The sequence below is a fragment of the Pinus tabuliformis genome, chromosome 1_1, assembly GCF_031772625.1.
Source record: "Pinus tabuliformis cultivar Carrire ecotype Pingquan chromosome 1_1, CPIR1, whole genome shotgun sequence".
Classification (NCBI taxonomy): Eukaryota; Viridiplantae; Streptophyta; class Pinopsida; order Pinales; family Pinaceae; genus Pinus; species Pinus tabuliformis.
The window spans coordinates 206,151,493-206,173,825 of NC_142297.1; the positions used below are offsets into that span (position 1 = coordinate 206,151,493).

Consider the following 22,333-nt stretch of genomic DNA (forward strand, 5'->3'; position numbering starts at 1 on the left):
AAGCGCGTATACCTTGGAAAACTAAGTTTTTGGTCTGAAGTATTTGGTCCACGGTATTGGTCCAAGGTATCTAGTCCGAGGTATTAACCCTAGGTATTGGTCCTAAGTGGTTTTGGTCCATGCTGTATTTAGAAAGGCCTAGAACTATATAAGGAGGAGAAGATCATTAGGCCAAGGCAAACAAGCATCGAATATTTGATAAACTGTCAGATCCAGTATGCAGGTTATGGGTTTATGATACTCTGCTTGATCTGAGCCAAGGAGGAACCTTAGTGGTTGATGGAGGACAAGATCTAATGATGGATCTGGATATTAAGGCTTGGAATGAATTATCTTTGTATGGTTTGATCATGTCTTATACTGATGCATGTGTTGTTCTGTAAATATTATGATCTGGGTATAACTGAAATCTCGAAAAGCTACAAAATTATGAATGAATATTTACAGATGTATACGCTGGTTGACTTTGGTAAAAGTGTGTGTACAATCAGGTTCAACACATCTAAGTAGCGTATACCTTATGAACTATGATGTTTGAAGTTACAATTGGTTCTGGTTGTTGATGCAGAGTTTTGGGTTTTGCTTTATGTTCTGGTGACTGCATTCTGGTAACAGTGTTCAAATTGATTGATTGTGATTTACTTCAGTAATGATGGATGAGATCTAATAATGGATCAGAATCATAATGAATTATCACTATGTGATCTGATGGGCTAGATCTGGTTGCTAACACATGTATTATCCTTTATATGTGATATTCTAGGTATGTCTGAAGTCGGGAAGTGCAACGAAGTTATAAGCAAGTATTTGCAGATCTATACACTGGTTTGCTTTGATGAAGTGGCGTATACATGCTGGTTCGGCTCTTACAAGTTGTGTATACACTCTGATGCATGGTTTTGAGGTTACAGCTGGTTTTGAATAATAATGTAGTGTTCTGGGTACAAATCTGTGTATTGGCTACAATGATCTCTCTGTTCCAGTTGATTTGTTGAAGTTGATTAAAATATAGTTGATGGTTGTATTGCAGTGGTGATTGATTTGAGCTTCAATGTTCTTGATGGGTCCAGAATGAAAATTGGATGAAACGTGGCCTTCAGATTATGATGTTGTGTTCCAAGAGTATCCAGTCTGAAAATTTATGAAATGAGGTCCCTAGAGGAAGAGAGAAGGTTGTAGCCTTCTGTAGATCGACGCCTACATACTAGTAAACATATCGGCTAGTACAAGAGCTAGGGGGTTGTAGCTCCCTTCCAGTAGAAGCTGGAGAACGAGAGAAGGTTGTAGCCTTCTATAGGTAGAAGCCTGCGTACTGGTATGAGTCTGCACCAGTACAATGTTGTAAACAAATTTTCTTATTATTAAAAGAAGATAGAGACAACAGCAACAGGTGGTTTTTACCCACATTGTGTTTCCACCTTAAATCTTGGTGTTTATGTGTGTTGCTTATGTGTGATGGTTCACTCTGTTATTAACTGCATATGGTTACTGTTTAATGTTTAATAAAGTACTGATGCACAGATTAAAGATCAACATATAATGAATTAACTAAACCATTATTTTGTTGGATATACGCTTGTTTCCTTAAGCACAGTTGTGTGTACACGCGGGTTACCCACATGGAAGTAGCGTATACAAATTTGAGTATGAAAAGAAAAGATTATTGACTTGACTAATACTGATTCACCCCCCTCTCAGTATTATTTCCAACAACATTCATTTTTATTCATCTATATACTATTTTTAATTGATATATTACACATAAATTTGTTTATTTTATAAAAGATAAAGAAGGATGAAAATGGAGCACCATATAGTTTTAGAACCTTTATTGAAAAAAATAAGATCGAAAGACTGAAGAAGTAATGTCTTAAGAATGTCGAACTTGATCCAACTCTTACTCATTTCATTTGGAATGGGCTTGACACTATTCAATATCAAGTAATACAAGGCGACTGTGAAGACATTGCTAAACTCATACCTAAAAGGGATTATGCCTTAGTTATTGCAGATATTCCCCATGGTTTCAATATTCCAAACATTGACTATGATAGTTACCCTTATACTTATCAAGCTCTTAGTAAAGTAGTTGCAGGATTTCTAGAAGTCACGTCATCACCATTATGGATATTTGTGACATTTCATTCAGACACACAATTGGCAATGTTATTGTCAAGCTTCAAGGGGAAAACAAATTCAAGGATGCAGCTTACATGGTAAGACGTTTAAAATGTATATTTGATTAATGTTAAAAAATCCATTTATGTACAAGTTAATTGAACTTTTACTATTTCATGTTACAAACAAAAGTGAAATCTTCTTAACCGTGAAGATCAACCATTCATAAATGATTGTGAATTCATCCATATTGATAGTTGGGCAAAAGATGATAGCTATATGTCTATGATTTTTAATCGGGTAGATGGAAAGAGTCATAGCCAAATACTGACTTATGATGTTGTTGTGAGAAAACTAACATATGAAAACAAAGAAGCAAAAGGAGAGTTAGTTAACATTTATCAAAAACCACAGTTATTGATTAACTATCCTATAGACATATGTTCAAATGAAGGAAATTGGGTTCTGGATTTATTTTCTGGCTCAGGTAAATTTTATTATATGGAATTGAATTTCAATATGTTATTTCTTAATTTATATATCATTGTACTAATTTACTTCATTATTTCTTTTGTGCTTGATAATTAGGTACAACACTAGCATGTTGCCTTAAAAAAAGAAGAAATTGCATTGCCATTGAAAAAGATCCAATACAGTGCAATTTTATTCAGCAAAGAATTAATGCTCTTCAATTTCTTACAGATGCAATGCAAGAAATTGGGTTGAAGAAAGGGGACTTTAGTGAATCACGTGTGGCAAAAAAGGCAAAGAAAACCCAACCACCATTACACGGAATAATTGGAAAGGCATATATTGGGAGATTCGCAGACATCAAAGATCCATTAGAAGAGGAAAATGAGCAAAATGAAGCAGAAAATATTGTGGAAGAAGACAATGGATGAAGCTCTAGAGGACGAAGAGTTTGGATTACGTGACATTGTTGATTAAATTTAAGTTATGCTTGGAAATCAAGCTTATTTTTTGTAACTATTAATTAATTATACTTGTAATGTTTTGACCTTGACATTATGAGAAGAAAAAGCACTCAATTAAGGTTGTTATGTGTTCAATACTTGTATTATGTGATTTTCGCATTAATTTTTATGTTAATAATTATTTTTTGAAAAAAATTGTGATTATTATTATTATTTCGACATGAAATTCATTAAAAAAAATAAAAAATAAAAAACTATTATTTAACCATTTTTAGTTAAAATTTCCCTATAAAAATTGTGATTTTGACATGTCATTTCTAGCAAAAAATTACAAAAAAATATCAAAGCATGTAATTTTTTTAGTTATATTTATGTTAAAAATAGTTATTTTTATGTCAATTGCTAAAAATTATTGTTTTTTAGAGACAATTATTTCATGTGGATTGAAAAATTAATTAACGATGTATAAATATGTAGAATAACGAAAATTCAAAATATCGACCTTCTTCTTTAAATATGCAAAACAATAAAAACCTCACTAGAAAAAAAAAATTAAAATAAAAACAAGAAAATATGAAAAAGAAGACCACTTCAAAAATTATTAAATTTAGAAAATAATTATTTATATTTCATACATTAGAAAATTTAAAGTCAAAAAATAGGTCTTTTAAAAAAAGGGCCTCATGCAGAATTACCACTTTTTTAAATCAACATGAAAATCACTACCATTCTAAAACGTAATATACATCAAAAAAATTAAAGTGCCAAAAACCATGCTCTAAAAAAAACATGTGTGTTCTGCATCACCCCTTTTCAAAATCGGGTCATTTTTTTGCTATCTCTACGAAATGGGTAACAGTGTCAGTTCCCGTTTCAAAGTTTACATTGTTATTTAAAGCTGGATTACAGAAAACCAAGAAGGAGATGGTATCTTTATCAGTCTCCTTATCCCATTTTGACTTTTTGGCCTTATCAATTAGGAACAATAGAAATGATCACAAATTTGAGTAATCATATTGAAAAATTTGTTGATTGTTTGGGTAATTGATATATTTTAAACTAGTAACAAGCTTAAGTTTTTGTTTGGCAATGTATGATTGCAGGAAGAGGAGGAAAGAAAATGGCTTGAAGAATTAAAGATACAAAGACAAAAAAGAATTGCAGCAAGACGAAGTTCAAGTCCAACTTCATCTTCATCAACTTCTCGATCAATGAATCAAAATCAAGCTAAGCCTGGACACGCAAGAAAATTATTATCTCCAACTCGTCAAAAAGGGTGGATGTCTAGAAACTTGAGCCCTGGTGGTTCTTTTTCTGGTACAAGGTCAATGTCTACATCAACCAATGAAGTAACCAATAGATTGAGGTCCCACAAGCTAAACACATCAACCCATACAAAACCAACTGAAAATGTTTTGAGTAGATCTGTACCCTCTTTGTCTGAGCTGAAGAAAGAAATTGATGAAACATTCAACACCGGTAAAAGATCATCTGCTACTAGGAAGAGCAGTGACCATGTTGTTTCCTCTAAGAATAGGAAAGAAGTTGGTAGCTCAAAACCTAATGGTGCAACATCAAACTCAACTGCATTTTCTTCAGACAACTCAGATACTAAGAAATGTCATTTACCTGCAACAAGGAAAGGTGTTACTGTGATAAGTCAATCAAAGGACAAGTCATCCAAAGGTTCCTTAGATTCAGATACTAGCCTTCCAAAGGTAGCAAAGAATATTGGTGTTCATGTTGTTCAGAGAGGGAAAGGAAATAACCTGACTACTGGTGTTGGAAATGCCAAGTCAAAGGGAAATACATTAGTTGATGCTTCAAAGAAACATAATGATGAAGTTGTATTACTAGAATCTAGTAAACCAAATAGTCTTAAAGCTCTTAGACTAGAAGTTTCAGTTGGAAATAAAGAGCCAGAAATGACTATTTCAGATAATGAATCAGGAAATAAATTGGGGGTTGGTCTTGGGTCTATTCGCATCCATTCTCCAGCTTCGACGAATGCTGAAGATGTAATTACTCAAAATCTATCTTATTCATTGTCATACTCTTGCCATCACTAGGAGTATGAATAATTTTTTATTCGAGCCCTGGTGATATCAGCTAAAGAGATTGAAAATGACAAGGTATTTGAAAGTTCATCTGTTCCTCCCACTATGCATGCCTCTTAATTTTGCAGAACCTAATGCACTGGAAGATGAGGGAAATGCCTTGCAACCTTCATCATCCATGCTTCAAATCAATGAGAGTGATGAATCATATCATGCACCATTTGCCCGTGTTGGCTTGTTGGGGCCTGACCCAGGTTCGGAGTTAATTAGCCAAACAAATCCCTGTACTACTCGCCCTTTCGGCAACAGTCCGCGGAGCGCAGACTGAGGTCTCACCCGAAGTAGTATGGGGGGGTGTTGGAGCCAGGTTTCCGCACCCTTGAGATGTCTGAGAGGTTCGACTGGTCCAACAATTCGTCCCTTCGTGCAGGTTGCTTTGCACACTTCTCAGGCCTTTGCGCCCTGATATACTTGTCTTCGCGCAGCCCTCACCAGGGGCTGTGGAGTTTCCGCGCTGCTAGAGCAGCGCACTATGCTATTCCCTTAAGTTGTACCTGAGATCTTACTTATCTTCCTACGCTTAGTCAATTATCTTCATGTAAACGGATGTCTTATGTTATATTTATTACAACACATTCATAAGGGTTTGCACAGCAAATAAATAGTACACATGCAATTCTAAACCCAATCATACATTAAAACAGGGAAAGATACACAGTAATATGGTAAACTTCTCTTTATTAATTCTTCCAATGATTACAAACTTGACCTGTCCTGCGCACTCAGCTGCAGGGGTCCATGCACTCAGTTGCAGACTACTAGGCCTCTGCGCACTCAGCTGCAAAGCCTTCTCCTACTCTACGACCCAAGGACACTTTACACTTTGACTCAGTCTCTTAGAGTCATCATGATTTTATGCTATTCTCCATTAGCTATCTCTACACTTAGAGCCTCGCTCTATTTATACAGTCCCATGGTACGCGGACCATGGGTAGGCCTATCAAGCTGACATTACATTACAAAACCGAGGGCAGATAACCCTGTGACTATATTATAACTTCGTGCTCTGTACCCATAATTCGCGGAGTTTTTACAAAAGACTTGGTCAAAACTTGGGCTTTAAGCCCCAAAACATGCCTTGGGGGGATTCCATTACCAACAGGCCGCAACAACAAACATCGTGACTCGCCCTCGAGTCACTCTGTCGGCACAGATTTCTTTGCACGGAGTCCCTCCAACTATGTCTGAACCAATGCAAGGTCAGCAACGCACTGAGCGGCTGCCTGCTGGATCTCCTGGACGCGTTGTTTCGAGACCGCGGTGTCAAAACTACTTCCCTGCATCTGTGCCTGTCTCCCCTACATCTGTGCAAGCTTGCCTTCAATTGCTGCTATGATGGTGAAGGCCTCATCGATCCAAGGCCGAACACGTGCCTTCAGGACTGCTTTTTTGTGTCATGCCACGTCCACCTATTCTTTCAGTGCTTTGGCCTGTTGCATCTGTGGGAGCCTCTTAGTGAGGGCCACCGTCTGCGCAGTTCCTTTTACAATGTCATACTGCTACTAGAGTTCTCGTGCCTATGCCTCTAAGTGTTGGATGTTGGGGTCCTCCTGCAAATTCGTGAGGACCTCAAAGGACTCCTCCAACATTCTAGTGCAGTCTCGCATTGCACTGTCGATCTTCTCCAGTCCCGCTGTAATAGCGCTGGTGCGCTGTTTTCTAACTTTCGGACGGATGGACGGCTGCGCCTTTAACCATAGTTTGGCGATCTAAAGGTTCAGCTCCAGCTGAACCTTTTACATTTCCTCCCGCACCTCGCGCACCCCTGCTACTAGCCTGTGGATGTGCACCTTTGGTGTGTCTGCTGGGATGGCCAGCTCAAGGACGCTTTGAAAAGCTTCGTCCAGTACCTGTACTAGCTATCGATTCTACGACACCACTTCGTTGCACTGCAAGCTCAATTGTTCCATGTTGATTTTCTGCTCGCTTAGGACTTGCAGTGCGCGGCTCTCCCTAGCCCGCAGTTCTGCAGTAATCCCATCCTACAGAACATATAATGTCTCCCACGGGAGTGCAACCATGTTGATGCCGATACCCTTCAATGTGCTAATCGTAGGCCTGTCGGCCTCATTTGTTGTCACCAGTGCCCCTTCCGACAACACTATGGTATTTGTCACCTGAGCGCACAACATCTGTTCTACTGCCGTTGTCCCGACTGTGAGGCTGGTCGAAAGGAACCCACCTGAGGAGTGCACACCTGTAACTCCTACAACTGCACTCTAAGGGCCCCCAACACAATCTGGTTCTCCTGCATAAAATTTTGGAGGGCATTAGAGGTGACATAGTGCACTGTCTCGTTGATGTTGTGAAAATCGCCCTCGGTAAGGGTGATCGAGTCAATTGACAACTTCGATGCCTTGAACTTCTTGCGCAGCCCTATCCACTCGGTAGGGTGTTGGCACTTCAACTGTGTTGACGTGGTTTGTGCGTTCGTGCCTCCTTCCTCTGCTTCCTGCCCATGCGAAGGTAACTTTGGCCCTCGCGCGCTTTCGCGGCTGCCTCCTGCGCTACTGCTGCATTTTTTTGTTCAGTTGATTTTTGTGTAGCGTCCCACGCCTTCTGCACTTCTGTTGTCCCTGCCTACTTCCTTCTCTTTTATGCCAACTATGCCATGCACAGTTTGGCCTCCTCTTTCTTCCTCTACACCGTAGACTTCTCTATTGTCGCGATGTCTGGAGCACACCACTCTGGCGGCCATGTCTCCAGTACATTAAAAATTACATCATCCGTGGCCACAAAGGGTAGCTCTGTCCATTTCTTGGTCGGGTCCTTGCGTGCTCTGATGTATATGCTGTGGAGATCCACCTTAAACTCTGCAAAACTTTGCAGGCTATTGTAGACAGTGGGTGACAACCGCAGCTTGCGGTTGATCCCCATTTTGAGGTTCATCTCCATGAACACCCAGAATATCTTACTGTCACGGATCCTATTTGCATCCTTTATGGCCTAGAGCGAAGCGTACTTCACGGCCTCTGGCAGATCCCTATCAATTGTGGGGAATTGACTATCTTCCGGCAATTCCCCTGCCACAAGCACTATGGATAGCAGAAGCCATGCATAGTGGAATGTTTTGCCCTGTTCCTGAGCTTCACGACAATTCTCCAAGAATTCCTTGCAGAGGAACTCAGACCAGTTAAACTGGACCCCCTCCGCGCACTGCTCAACAAGTGCTACCACCAGCATGGGTACTTCATCCGTGCGACACTTGCGCATAACCTTACCTGCCAGAATTTGGGTCGCCACCCTTACTGCTTTGTCGTTGATGTTGGATATGGTGTAGCCCCTCTTCTTCTTTTCCAGTTTATACTTCTTCTTCATGGCCTCCGCGATGGCCAAGTCACTGCTTTTCCCCTCCGAGATATCCGCGGGGTCCTCTCCTTTGCATGGCAGCCAGGTGATGCAGTGAATCAAATGCTCCGTGATGGGGATGGGCTCCTCTAGCCACAAACACCCACCATGCACCAAGCAGAGCAACTTCCTGATGACAAAAATTGTTATTGGGGCACGGTGGAAATGCGACACCCAAAGCAGGTTTAGTAGCCCTACCTTTTCCACTCTGTGCAACCACTTCCGCGGCTCTAATTCAGTAACCCCCACTGCGGTGTTCTGCTTAGGCTTCATAAGTTGCGCAGTCTCTAGGTGAGGGAACTTCTCGTGGTCAGCAAGGTCCCAATCTTCAAATTTTAAACTAGACACTTGTCCCAGGTGCGTGCCCTAAAAAATGATGTTGTCTGGAAGGAGCGAGGTCTGGAGAGAACTCTTGCTCTCATCAAGATCTTTGGGCACCTTAGCCTTCCCCTTCCACAGGGGGATATAGGCAGGTAGCTTTGTTGGAGGATGCGTAGGCTCAGTTTCCTCCTCCATGCCTTCGTCCTCGTCTTCTTCGATGATCAAGTCCTCCAGGTCTTCCTCCTCCTCATTGGTTTCTATGTTAACGACTTTCCCCTTCTCCTTTATCATCATCCTGGTGCGCAGCGGGTTTCGTGCAGACACACGTACGAGAACCATTGCCTATTTGTCCTTATTTTGTCTTGGCGTGCGCGGCGACTTTGGGATTTCTGCCGCAATCCCAACGCCTTCAGGGGAATCCCCCACAGCCAGGGCCTGCGCGGCCTCTTCAGCGTTCATCTTTGTGATATCCATAACTTCCTCAGATGGTGCCATTGCGTCCGACCAGAAATCTATCATTCGCGTATTAAAGGACTCAATGAACGCTCAACACAGGTCAAACAAGGCTCTGCTTAGGCTACGCGGGGTATACAACTGCTCAATTCGCAAATGGCCAAGTGTTGTTTGCTGGGCAGCCCTTTGTAATTTATAGCGCCTTTTGAATTTGAATTCGACTGCTCCCCCAAAATTTGAATCATTAATGCTCCCTTGATGGTATATTTTCCCAAATCTTGCCCATAAATCGCGTCTTAAATGCCTGTCGCCCGCTCCATTTAGTCTCAAGTCGAGCATCCAATCATGAATAGTGACTCCAACAGTCACTTTCTGGCTAACCCGCGTGGCAACGCAGCCCCCCTTGCGCAGTCGCGGACCTTGTGACTCTTTGCTTCTGCACGTAGCTCCAACATCACGCAGCTCCTGGGCAGAGTAGTTTATAGTCCCGCACCTCCTTCCAACTGCCTAGAGCGCTAAGACTATACTTCCCTCGGCTAGTCAGGTGGCCGCGCCACCTGTATAAGCTTTCATCCTGCCCTCCATCACTTTTCCTGGAAAATACCCACCTTTTATTGTTTTTGGGGGCATCACGCACTTTATCATCTGCAGCGTGCTACCCTGGTTGATTCGCTTAGTAATGTGTGGTCCAAGTCAAGGCATTAGACTGATCAATCTATGGCGATAGTCCTAAAACTCGTCAGTGTGATCATGTGCATCCTGTCTTATTACCTTGGTCTTCTTATCGAGAACATCTTCCTTTATCTCGTCCTCCAGCTTCTTGACTTCTGCTTCTACTAGAGCGCTTTTCTTCCTTAATCGCACCCTTTCTTTCTCAAGTTCTTGGAGCCTAAAATTTCCCTGTTGGAGTTCTTCTTCCAAGGTTTTGTGAACCGTCGTATCTACTGGTGTTGCCATGCACGGACTAGGCTTTTCATGCTCTATGGGGCTTACAACGTTCGCTTCATATTCCAGCCTTGGCGGTGCCTGTGTGGTCAGGTTCTTGCACGCGGTCCTATAAGCCCATAGAACCGCTGGTACGTGCAGGTCCCAGTCAGTCCGCTTTGCATTGTGGACCTTGTTCAGTGCTTCACACACTTTGTTAAAGGCTTCTGCGTGGATAACCTTCTATGCACTTGGTCTTTCCATACTTTGTGGTTCCAACCGGAGGGGTTGTTTGCGCAATTAACTTGCTCATTCCTGCTTACTGACCGTATCTACTAACGTGAAGACTATGTGCTTCCACAGGTTTTGCACCATATGCTTGAATCCATTGAGATAGGTGGGTGCGCAGACCATTTTGTCTGGAAATCTTGTCCATCAATCACATTTGAGTTTGCCCAAACCGCATGCACATCATCCTTCTGCATTTGCGCCAATCCTCAAAACTTCTTTGGTGCGTACCCCACCACCTCGCAGGCGTAGTGTGCAGTACCCATTTCAAAGCTTCGAAACATTGTTGTTCCAACACTTCTCTTTCAAATTTGCTCAGGAAGTCATCCACCTCACTTAACCCATCATACGTAGGCAGGTCCCTCACCTCCGTCGATACGCAGCGCAACGATCTCATCATCATGTTACAGTTCAGTGTGGTTACCTCGTGTAACCGGTTCTGCCATTGTTCTATTTCCTCATCTGAATCCGATGTGCATGAGCTTTTGCGCTCCCATGAGATTCGTCCATCCGCAATCGGATTCACCCAGTCTTGCTCTCGCGCAATTATCTTGTAGATGCATTCCAAGTCATTATCGCTATCGTAGTCGTGCACCGGCTCCGTGTAGTACGATCCCTCTGTAGGGTCCAAAGGTACAACTACGCGCAGAGACTTTTTCTCAAAAATAATCTTGCGCTTCTTCAGATTTATCACTCCATTCATGTCAATGGCCCAATCTATTCCTAATAGCGCAGGGTAGGGATTGCTATCATCAACAATCTCTATCACTTTGAAATCTGCTAGCGCGCTTGCTCCTTCGATATCTACTATGATTCCCTGTAATCTCCCCATAGGTAGGATCTTTTGTTGGTTCGCCATTCGTAGTTGGATAGGAGACCATTGCAATGTAGGCCTCCCCATGCACTCCCATGTTTGCTTTGGCAGGACGTTCACGTCCGATCCTAGATCCAGAATCACTTGGTCCATCTCATATTCTCCAATCTGCGTAGTCAATCTCATCTCCCTTCCCGTCCACGTTGTGTGCTTTCCGAGCTTATGAACTACGCGCGGTTCTCCTTGCGTGGTCCGAGCGCATCTATTTGTGAGTTCTTGTAGCCCATTTACAGCCTTGTTGTCACGTAGCAGCTTCATGCATGTTTCTAGGAATGTAGTGAGCATCAATGGGTCCATTTCCGGCTCTATTCTGTCTTTACTTCCTGAAGTGGAGGCATCATTGAAGCTCCTCTTGGCTTCCATGAAGGTCTCCTTAGCGCGCTCCAAATCAAATTCTGCTTCCTTCGTTGGAGCTTTACGAACCCAAGTACTTTCTTCAAGCTGCTTGCCTTTGTCATCCCCTGTCGTAATTCCACTTCAGAGCACGATATTTACATTAGGGTCTTCCTCGCGCGGCTCAAACCTCATTATTTGCAGGTTCTGAGTTGGGGGAGGTTGGAGTGATCTTTTATCGCGCAACCACGCTATTAGCGTAGGACAATACTCTGTCTCATGATCAAACAACGTACAATACAAGCATGATGGTCACATTGGATTCATACAATCACGAGCATAATGCCCTGGCCCTCCGCAATTGTAACATATCAGCTGCCTGCGACCTCTTCTTGGTCCCCCTCCACCTCGGCCTCATCCGCACCCCTGAAATCGGTGTGTGCCATCCCTACATTCTGATCGAGGGGTCGCGTTTCAGCTTGAACTCTGTAGGTAGGAGTTCAATCCATCATCAACTCATAACTTCTACAGGTGCGCTCATCATGTCCCACTAACCTATAGAAATTACAGAACAACTGCTGTGAATTCTACGTATACTTCTGTAATAAATGGCAGTTATCTGTAGTATGCTTTCCTCCTATCTGAAAAATCGCGCACCATAGTGCAGGCACCGCACTCGATCCTACTTGTGCCTCCAATCTTAATGGAATTAGCCCTCCTCCCGCAAGGTAATTCGCGAACACCGGGTAGTGGTCCTTGTTGTGCCCCTAGCCCTTGCACTTTACGCACCATACCTCATCACGCACCTCTGGGTGGGTTGTCCTGTCTTGTTTCAAACTCTGCATCTCATGGCACATGTTTTTCAAACTGCACGTGAATCTGCTGAACTCCCAGGTTGGGATCTTATATCAGGGTCTCGTGCAATCTCATCGCGACCTCCAAGGCCTCGGCTTGAGTGGTTAGCCTCTGTTGTGACAGCGCATTTCGTAGATGCGGTGGTAATGATGATACAAACCATTCGTGGTGTTGTCCATCTGTTAACGTCATTTTAGCTTCGTGAATTGTGCACTTTAATCTTTGATCCAACTCCTAAGGGGTCTCGCCTAGTAGCATTGTGATTTACTTGAACCCAATGATCGACTGCGCCTCTGACTTTGGCCTGCTAAATTATTTGTTTAGCACAACTTGGATATTCGTGATACCCGCATTCGGATTGTCATTGGAATGCTTAATGTACCAGTTCAGTGCGCGATCCTACAGAGCGCTGACCAACGTTGCCTTCTTTATATTATCATCTGTGACTCCCTGTGCTTCCCATAGAGCTTTTATCACGAACCAAAACTGGTCTGGATCTTCATTCCCTAGTCCCTTGAACATTGGTAGCTTTATCGTGCTCACCATATTGCTTCATGGTGGTGGCAGAGGTGGTATGGGCGAAGACGGGGGTGAAGACGGTGAAACTAGCGATGGTGTGGGTGGGGGTGGTATGTGCGGAATTCTCTGCCTTATCAGATTGATCACACTTCTTGGTGAGACCTTCATAAGCTCTTCTTCACCCCCTCACGGAGGTGAAATCGAGGGGCTATTTTCTAGTTCTCGGCTACCTTCGTTTCTGTAGATTCTCCCACTTCGCGTAGCCCCAAACATCAATTTATTCGCATAACCCATTTTTCACATAGTAGCATTTTAATCCAAGTGTTCAAAGATTTAACGTACTTACCTTGCGGTCCTTTGAGGAAGCGTCGTTCTGCCTCGCTATAGCTGACTGAAGTATCTACCACGAACTCAGTGATGAATCCTCCTATGATTCGATCGAGCCAGTGATCAACAATGCATGTGATCTTATCCTCTGATGCTTCCAATCTGCACACCAATTCTGGAGTCCACACAATAGGTCTGTCAAGTTTACACCTTCCTTGGCTATCTGCTAGCTTCGCGATCCACTCATATAGCTCAGTAGGAAAAGACGCGAAGAAAATTTTGTGGATCTTTGTATATAAGTAGCATTCTAACCACTTTTCCTTTGATAGTCGCGGATTCCTATTTTCTTGCGCCACGAACTTGTGAATCTTTCTGTCCAACCAATCTTAAATTCCTTTCTTTGTCAGATTCCAGTGATACGACATTAGACATCTCTATGCAGATCCTGGTCCCGGCAACAGAACCATTTGTTGGCTTATTGGGACCTGACCCAGGTTCGGAGTTAATTAGTCAAACAAATCCCTGTACTACTAGCCCTTTCGGCAACATTCCATGGAGCGTGGACTGAGGTCTCACCTGAAGTAGTATGGGGGGGTGCTAGAGCCAAGTTTCTGCACCCTTGAGATGTTTGAGAGGTTCGACTAGTCCAACAGTTCATCCCTTCATGCAGGTTTCTTTGCGCACTTCTCAGGCCTTCATGCCCTGATATACTTGTCTTCGCGTAGCCCTCACCAAGGGCTATGGAGTTTCCACGCTACTGGAGTAGTGCACTGCGCTATTCCCTTAAGTTGTACCTGAGATCTTACTTATCTTCCTACGCTTAGTCAATTTTATTCGCATAAACGAATTTCTTATGTTATATTTATTAAAACACATTCATAAGGGTTCGCATAGCAAATAAACAGTACACATGCAATTCTAAACCCAATCATACATTAAAACAGGGAAAGATACACAGTAATATGGTAAACTTCTCTTTATTAATTCTTCCAATGATTACAGACTCGACCTGTCCTGCGCACTCAGCTGCAGGGGTTCGTGCACTCAGTTGTGGACTACTAGGCCTCTGTGCACTCAGCTACAGAGCCTTCTCCTACTCTACGACCCAAGGACACTTTACACTTCGACTCAGTCTCTTAGACTCATCATGCGTTTATGCTATTCTCCATTAGCTATCTCTACACTTAGAGCCTTGCTCTATTTATACAATCCCATGGTCCGCGGACTAGGGGTAGGTCTATATAGTAAACATTACAATACAAAACTGAGGGCGGACAACCTTGTGACTATATTATAACTTTGCGCTCCGCGCCCATAATTCGTAGAGTTTTTACAAAAGACTTGGTCAAAACTTGGGCTTTAAGCCCCAAAACATGCCTTGGGGGGATTCCATGCCCAACAGCCTGCTTAACTTCGTATGATGAGTGATATTACAATAAGTTTATTACATACGATACTCCTTTAGCCCCTGATGTAAGTTCTGGACTTCAACGGGTCTTCATCCCAAGGGCATCGATTTCTGAGAATGATAGTCTGAATGCAGGCACTTCAGATTTTCCAAACTCAAGTCCACTATTACAGAATATGCCCAAGCTTCCAGAGTCAATCTCACCAATAGCTAAAAGTGGAAAGTTAGATACCTTTCAATCTCGTAAAAAGGGGAGTAGTGTAGAAAAGCCTAAGGAAAGTGCTAAAGGATTTAAAAGACTTCTGAAATTTGCTAGGAAAATTCATAATAGTTCGGAAACCACTAATAATTATGAAGACGCGGATCATTTAAGAGAAGAAGAGGGCAAGATTCCTGAAGATCAAGGTGGAAATATTGATGTAACTAGAGATGTTGGTGTTGCAAATACTCATCTATCAAGGATAACAAGTGGTGAAACACTTTATAGTGGAGCCAATCAAGGTAGATTTTTTTTTTAGAGTTCTTTTAAGCTCTTTGATGGGCCTCTAAATTAGACATAAATTAAGGCCCATGCCTCTAAATTAAACATAAATTAAGGCCTATGACCATCCTTTAGCACATTAAACCTCTCTTCTTGCATTAGATAATGTATTTTAACTTTAATATATTCATTAGGAAGGTTTATGAATAATTGCATATTTTTTCCTAATATTATTTATTTTTGTAGAATATTATGAGAATATTGGGCAGATTATGAAGATTTGGAGGAGGAGATAATTTAGGGACCTTCTCCCTACTACAGGAGGATCAATAAAAAATAATAAATCAACAAGATATTATGGAATAATGGCAGAGATTGTGTAACTCCAATGATTGAGAAAACCTAGGAATGTGTTCCCTGCCATTTAATGCAAATTTCTAGTATTGGGAACGAGATCCACTAATCAAGGGATTTTGGTGGGGAAAACTTCCTCCTTTCATGGGGAATGATTCCTAATCATTTTTTATAAGTACCAAGTCGAATTTGCCTCTAGGGATAGATTTTCATTAGGTTCTTGTGGAGAGAACACGTATTTCTGCAGCTCCATTATATTTTCTTTACATGGATGTAATTGTATTGATGAAAATAATGAATATTGGTGTCATGTTCAGCTTCTAAATCTTGTTCTCCTCCATAGGTCTCTGATTTTCCTTGGGCTTGGCCATCCTCGAAGCCTCAAAGCCCTTTTGTATCATTTTCTTTCCTTCTTTTCACTTCTTATTCACATGCATCTCTCGTTTTATTTCTTTCTATTTCCGTATTTAGTATAAATGAGTTCTTGTTGTAGGATTGGGTTAAATGGTTTACGTAAGTTATTTTGTAGGATCAAAAGCATCATTTCATCCTTGGAAAATATTTGGAAGATCATACTAATCATTGAGCTACTTGGATTAGTCTTCATATTCCCAAATCTAGATTTCTGGAACTTCTTTGTGGCAACTAGTGGTAAATTTCTTCTATTTTTTAGAGCATGCTAACGAGCTTCAATAAAGTTGATTCCACTTGTATTAGATCACAAAAACATTCTATTTCATAAAAAAATTACCCCACTTCATTTTCACTTGATTAGTTTAGGCATTTGATGGATTTACTAGCTCACTAGTTCTCAAATTTCTGCTTTTTAGACTAGTAATTTTCTGCTATTTTTTAGCATGGGTTAACAGAGGTATTTTTGAGTGATTGCACTTGGAATGGGGACCTAAGACATCCTATTCAATAACAAAATTTGTCCCATCTAATTTGGATTTGATTTTCTTGGTCATTCGATGAATTATAATTTTGTATAGTAAATTTGTAACATCCTGTAGTAAATCAAGGGATCCTGTAGGAGAACTAGGAGATCCTGTAGGAGAACTAGTACATCCTGTAGGAAATCCTGTAGCGACTTGTTTTGAGCCCAAATTGAGAAAAATCATCATTAAGATGGGATTAGGCCCCTACTTAACCTCCAAGCCATCAAAATCATTGTACCCCTCTTGATCCACACCTGTCTCCCCTGCCAAAGATCAAGGAAATATTAGCATTTGCATTTATAAAGCAAAAATATTTAAAAAATAAGTTCTTTTATACATGCACACAACAGTTACTACTCTCTAGATCAGATTTCATGCTTAGTTAGTTTAAATCATCACATGCGATAAATAGGGTTAAGCTAGGTTTCTTTTACATTTAGTTCATGATCTTTATGCAATTAGAATAGGTTTCTTTCCTTGTACTTTCTTTCCTGCAATAGGTTAAGGTTCCATCTCGAACATTTCATTTTCTGCAATTAGTTTAGGGTTTGAATTCAGTACATGCACTCCATTATATCATGACAACAAAGGAAGGACACATTGTATGTTGCACATATAGTGTCGATGCCTCTTATATTTGTACGAACCCCGGTTTGATAATTAAAGTAAGTAGCTTTGTTGGAGGGTGCGTAGGCTCAGTTTCCTCCTCCATGCTTTCGTCCTCGTCTTCTTCGATGATCAAGTCCTCCAGTTCTTCCTCCTCCTCGTCGGTTTCTATGTTAACAGCTTTCCCCTTCTCCTCTATTGTCATCCTGCTACGCAGCAGGTTTCATGCAAACACACGTACGAGAACCATCACCTATTTTTCCTTATTTGGTCTTGGCATGCGCGGTGACTTCGGGATTTCTGCCGCGATCCCGGCGCCTTCAGGGGCATCCCCCACAATCAGGGCCTGCGCGGCCTCTTCGACATTCATCTCTGTGATATCCATAACTTCCTCCGATGGTGCCATTGCGTCCGACCATAAATCTATCGTTCGTGTATTAAAGGACTCAATGAATGCTCGACACAGGTCAAACGAGGCTCTTCTTAGGCTACGCGGGTTATACAACTGCTCAGTTCGCAAATGGCCAAGTGTTGTTTACTGGGTAGCCCTTTGTAATTTATAGCGCCTTTTGAATTTGAATTCGACCGCTCCCCCCAAATCCGAATCATTAATTCTCCCTTGATGGCAGATTTTCCCAAATCTTGCCCATAAATCGCGTCTTAAATGCCTGTCGCCCGCTCCATTTAGTCTCAAGTTGAGCACCCCATCGTGAATAGTGACTCCAATGGTCACTTTCTGGCCAACTCGCACGGCAGCGCAGCCCCCCTTGCGCAGTCGCGGACCTTGTGACTCTTTGCTTCTGTGCGTAGCTCCAACATCGCGCAGCTCCCGGGCAGAGTAGTTTATAGTCCCGCACCTCCTTTCAACTGCCTGGAGTGCTAAGACTATACTTCCCTCGGCTAGTCAGGTGGTCGCGCCACCTGTATAGGGTTTCATCCTACCCTCCATCACTTTTCCTGGAAAATACCCACCTTTTATTGTTTTTGGTGGCATCATGCACTTTATCATCTGCAGCGTGCTACCTTGGTTGATTCGCTTAGTAATGTGTGGTCCAAGCCAAGGCATCAGACTGATCAATTCATGGCGATAGTCCTCAAACTCGTCAGTGTGATCATGTGCATCCTGTCTTATCACCTTGGTCTTCTTATCGAGAAAATCTTCCTTTATCTCGTCCTCCAGCTTCTTGACTTCTGCTTCTACCAGAGCGCTTTTCTTCCTTAATCGCACCCTTTCTTTCTCAAGTTCTTAGAGCCTAAAATTTCCCTGTTGGAGTTCTTCTTCCAAGGTTTCGCGAACCGTCATATTTACCGGTGCTGCTATGCACGGACTAGGCTTCTCATGCTCTATGGGGCTTACAACATTCGCTTCATATTCCAGCCTTGGTGGTGCCTGCATGGTCAGGTTCTTGCACGAGGTCCTATAAGCCCATAGAACTGCTGGTACTTGCAGGTCCCAGTCATTCCTCTTTGCATTGTGGACCTTGTTCAGTGCTTCGCACACTTTGTTAAAGGCTTCTGCGTGGATAACTTTCTATACACTTGGTCTTTCCATACTTCGTGGTTCCAACCGGAGGGTTTGTTTGCACCATTAACTTGCTCATTCTTGCTTACTGATCGTATCTACTAACATGAAGACTGTGTGCTTCCACAAGTTTCGCACCATATACTTGAATCCATCAATATAGGTGGGTGTGTGGACCATTTCGTCCGGAAATCTTGTCCATCAACCGCATCTGAGGTTGCCCAAATCGCATGCACATCATCCTTTTGCATTTGCGCTAATCCTCAAAACTTCTTTGGTGCATACCCCACCACCTCGCGGTCGTACCACGCAGTACCCATTTCAAAGCTTTGAAACATTGTTGTTCCAGCACTTCTCTTTCAAATTTACTCAGGAAGTCATCCACCTCACTCAACCCATCATACGTAGGCAGGGCCCTCACCTTCGTCGATATGCAGCGCAACGATCTCATTATCATGTTACAGTTCAGTGTGGTTACCTCGTATAACCGGTTCTACTATTGCTCTATTTCCTCGTCCGAATCTAATGTGCATGAGCTTTCGCGCTCCCATGAGATTCGTCCATCCACGGTTGGATTCACCTAGTCTTTCTCTCGCGCAGTTATCATGTAGATGCAGTCCAAGTCGTTATCGTTATCGTAGTCATGCACCAGCTCCGTGTAGTACGATCCCTCTGTAGGGTCCAAAGGTACAACTACGCGTAGAGACTTTTTCTCAAAAATCATCTTGCGCTTCTTCAGATTTATCACTCCATTCATGTCAATGGCCCAATCTATTCCTAATGGCGTAGGGTAGGGATTCTATCATCAACAATCTCTATCACTTGGAAATCTGCTAGCGCACTTGCTCTTTCGATATCTACTGTGATTCCCTATAATCACCCCATAGGTAGGATATTTTGTTGGTTCGCCATTTGTAGTTGGATAGGAGACCATTGCAGTGTACGCCTCCCCATGCGCTCCCATGTTTTCTTTGGCAGGACGTTCGCGTCCGATCCTAGATCCAGAATCACTTGGTCCATCTCATATTCTCCAATCTGCACAATCAATCTCATCTCCCTTCCCATCCGCATTGTGTGCTTTCCGAGCTTCTGAACTACGCGTGGTTCTCCTTGCGCGGTCCCAACGCATCTATTTATGAGTTCTTGTAGCCCCTTTACAGCCTTGCTGTCGCGCAACAGCTTCATGCATGTTTCCAGGAACATAGTGAGCATCAATGGGTCCATTTCTGGCTCCAGTCTGTCTTTACTTCCTGAAGTGGAGGCATCAGCGAAGCTCCTCTTGGCTTCCATGAAGGTCTCCTTAGCGCGCTCCAAATCAAATTCTGGTTCCTTTGTTGGAGCTTTGCGAACCCAAGTACTTTCTTCAAGTTGCTTGCCTTTGTCATCCCCTGTCGTAATTCCACTTTAGAGCATGATATTTACATTAAGGTCTTCCTCACGCAGCTCAGACCTCATTATTTGCAGGTTCTGAGTCGGGGGAGGTTGGAGTGATCCTTTATCGCGAAACCTCGCTATTAGCATAGGACAATCCTCCATCTCATGATCAAACAACGTACAATACAAGCATGATGGTCACGTTGGATTCGTACAATCGCGGGCATAATTCCCTGGCCCTCCGCAATTGTAACATATCAGTTGTCCGCGACCTCTTCCTAGTCCCCCTCCACCTCGGCCTTGTCTGTGCCCCTGAAATCAGTGCGCACCATCGCTACATTCTAATCGAGGGGTCGTGTTTCAGCTTGAACTCTGTAGATAGGAGTTCGATCCATCATCAGCTCCTAACTTCTACAGGTGTGCTCATCATGTCCCACTAACATATAGAAATTACAGAACAACTGCTGCGAATTCTACGTATACTTCTGTAATAAATGGCAGTTATCTGTAGTATTCTTTCCTCCTATCTAAAAAATCGTGCACCATAGTGCAGGCGCCGCACTCGGTCCTGCTTGTGCCTCCAGTCTCAATGGCATTGGCCCTCCTCTCGCGAGGTAATTCACGAACACCGGGCAATGGTCCTTGTTGTGCCCCTGGCCCTTGCACTTTACGCACCATACCTTATCGTGCACCTCTAGGCGGGTTGTCCTGTCTTGTTTCAAACTCTGCATCTCAAGGCACATGTCTTTCAAACTGCACGTGAATCTGTTGAACTCCCAGGTTGGGATCTTGTATCAAGGTCTCGTGCAATCTCATCGCGACCTCCAAGGCCTCGGCTTGAGTGGTTAGCCTCTGTTGTGACAGTGCGTTCCGTAGATGCGGCGTTAATGATGCTACAAACCATTCGCGGTGTTGTCCATCTGTTAACGTCATGTTAGCTTCATGAATTGTGCACTTTAGTCTTTAATCCAACTCCTAAGGGGTCTCGCCTAGTAGAATTGTGATTTCCTTGAACCCAATGATCGACTGCGCCTCTGACTTTGGCCTGCTAAATTCTTTGTTTAGCGCAGCTTGGATATCCGTGATCCCCACATTCGGATTGTCATTGGAATGCTTAATGTACCAGGTTAGTGCGCGATCCTGCAGAGCGCTGACCAACGTTGCCTTCTTTATATTGTCATCTGTGACTCCCTGTGCTTCCCATACAGCTTTTATCACGAACCAAAACTGGTCCGGATCTTCATTCCCTACTCCCTTGAACACTGGTAGCTTTATCGCGCTCGCCATATTGCTTCGCGGTAGTGGCAGAGGTTGTATGGGCAAAGACAGGGGTGAAGACAGTGAAACTAGCAATGGTGTGGGCGGGGATGGTATTCACAGAATTCTCTGCCTTATCAGATTGATCGCACTTCTTGGTGAGACCTTCGCAAGCTCTTCTTCGCCCCCTCACGGAGGTGAAATCAAGGGGCTAGTTTCTAATTCTAGGCTACCTTCGTTTCTGTAGATTCTCCCACTTCACATAAGCCCCAAACATCAATTTATTCGAATAACCCGTTTTTCACATAGTAGCATTTTAATCCAAGTGTTCAAAGATTTAACGTACTTACCTTGCGGTCCTTTGAGGAAGCGTCGTTCTGCCTCACTATAGCTGACTGAAGTATCTACCGTGAACTCAGTGATGAATCCTCCTATGATTCGATCGAACCAGTGATCAACAACACATGCGATCTTATCCTCCGATGCTTCCAATCTGCGCACCAATTTTGGAGTCCACACAATAGGTCTGTCGAGTTTACACCTTCCTTGGTTATCTCCTAGCTTCGCGATCCACTCATATAACTTAGTAGGAAAAGACGCGAAGAAAATTTTGTGGATCTTTGTATATAAGTAGCAATCTAACCACTCTTCCTTTGATAGTCGCATATTCCTAGTTTCTTGTGCCACGAACTCGTGAATATTTCTATCCAACCAATCTTCAATTCCTTTCTTTGTCAAATTCCAGTGATATGACATCAGACATCTCTATGCAGATCCCGATCCTGGCAACAGAACCATTTGTTGGCTTGTTGGGACCTGACCCAGGTTCGGAGTTAATTAGTCAAACAAATCCCTGTACTACTAGCCCTTTCGGCAACAGTCCGCGGAGCGCGGACTGAGGTCTCACCCGAAGTAGTATGGGGGGGTGCTAGAGCCAGGTTTCCACACCCTTGAGATGTCTGAGAGGTTCGACTGGTCCAA

At 42.9% G+C, this 22,333-nt stretch overlaps 1 protein-coding gene across 1 annotated transcript in view; it reads left to right on the top strand.

Moving 5' to 3' along the window:
• LOC149212249 (uncharacterized) overlaps positions 1–22,333 on the top strand; it is a 109,755-nt gene that overhangs the window by 76,711 nt on the left and 10,711 nt on the right. The window contains 1 exon segment of the mRNA XM_089388603.1: positions 4,157–5,071. Within this exon segment, the coding sequence (XP_089244729.1) occupies positions 4,157–5,071 (915 nt within the window).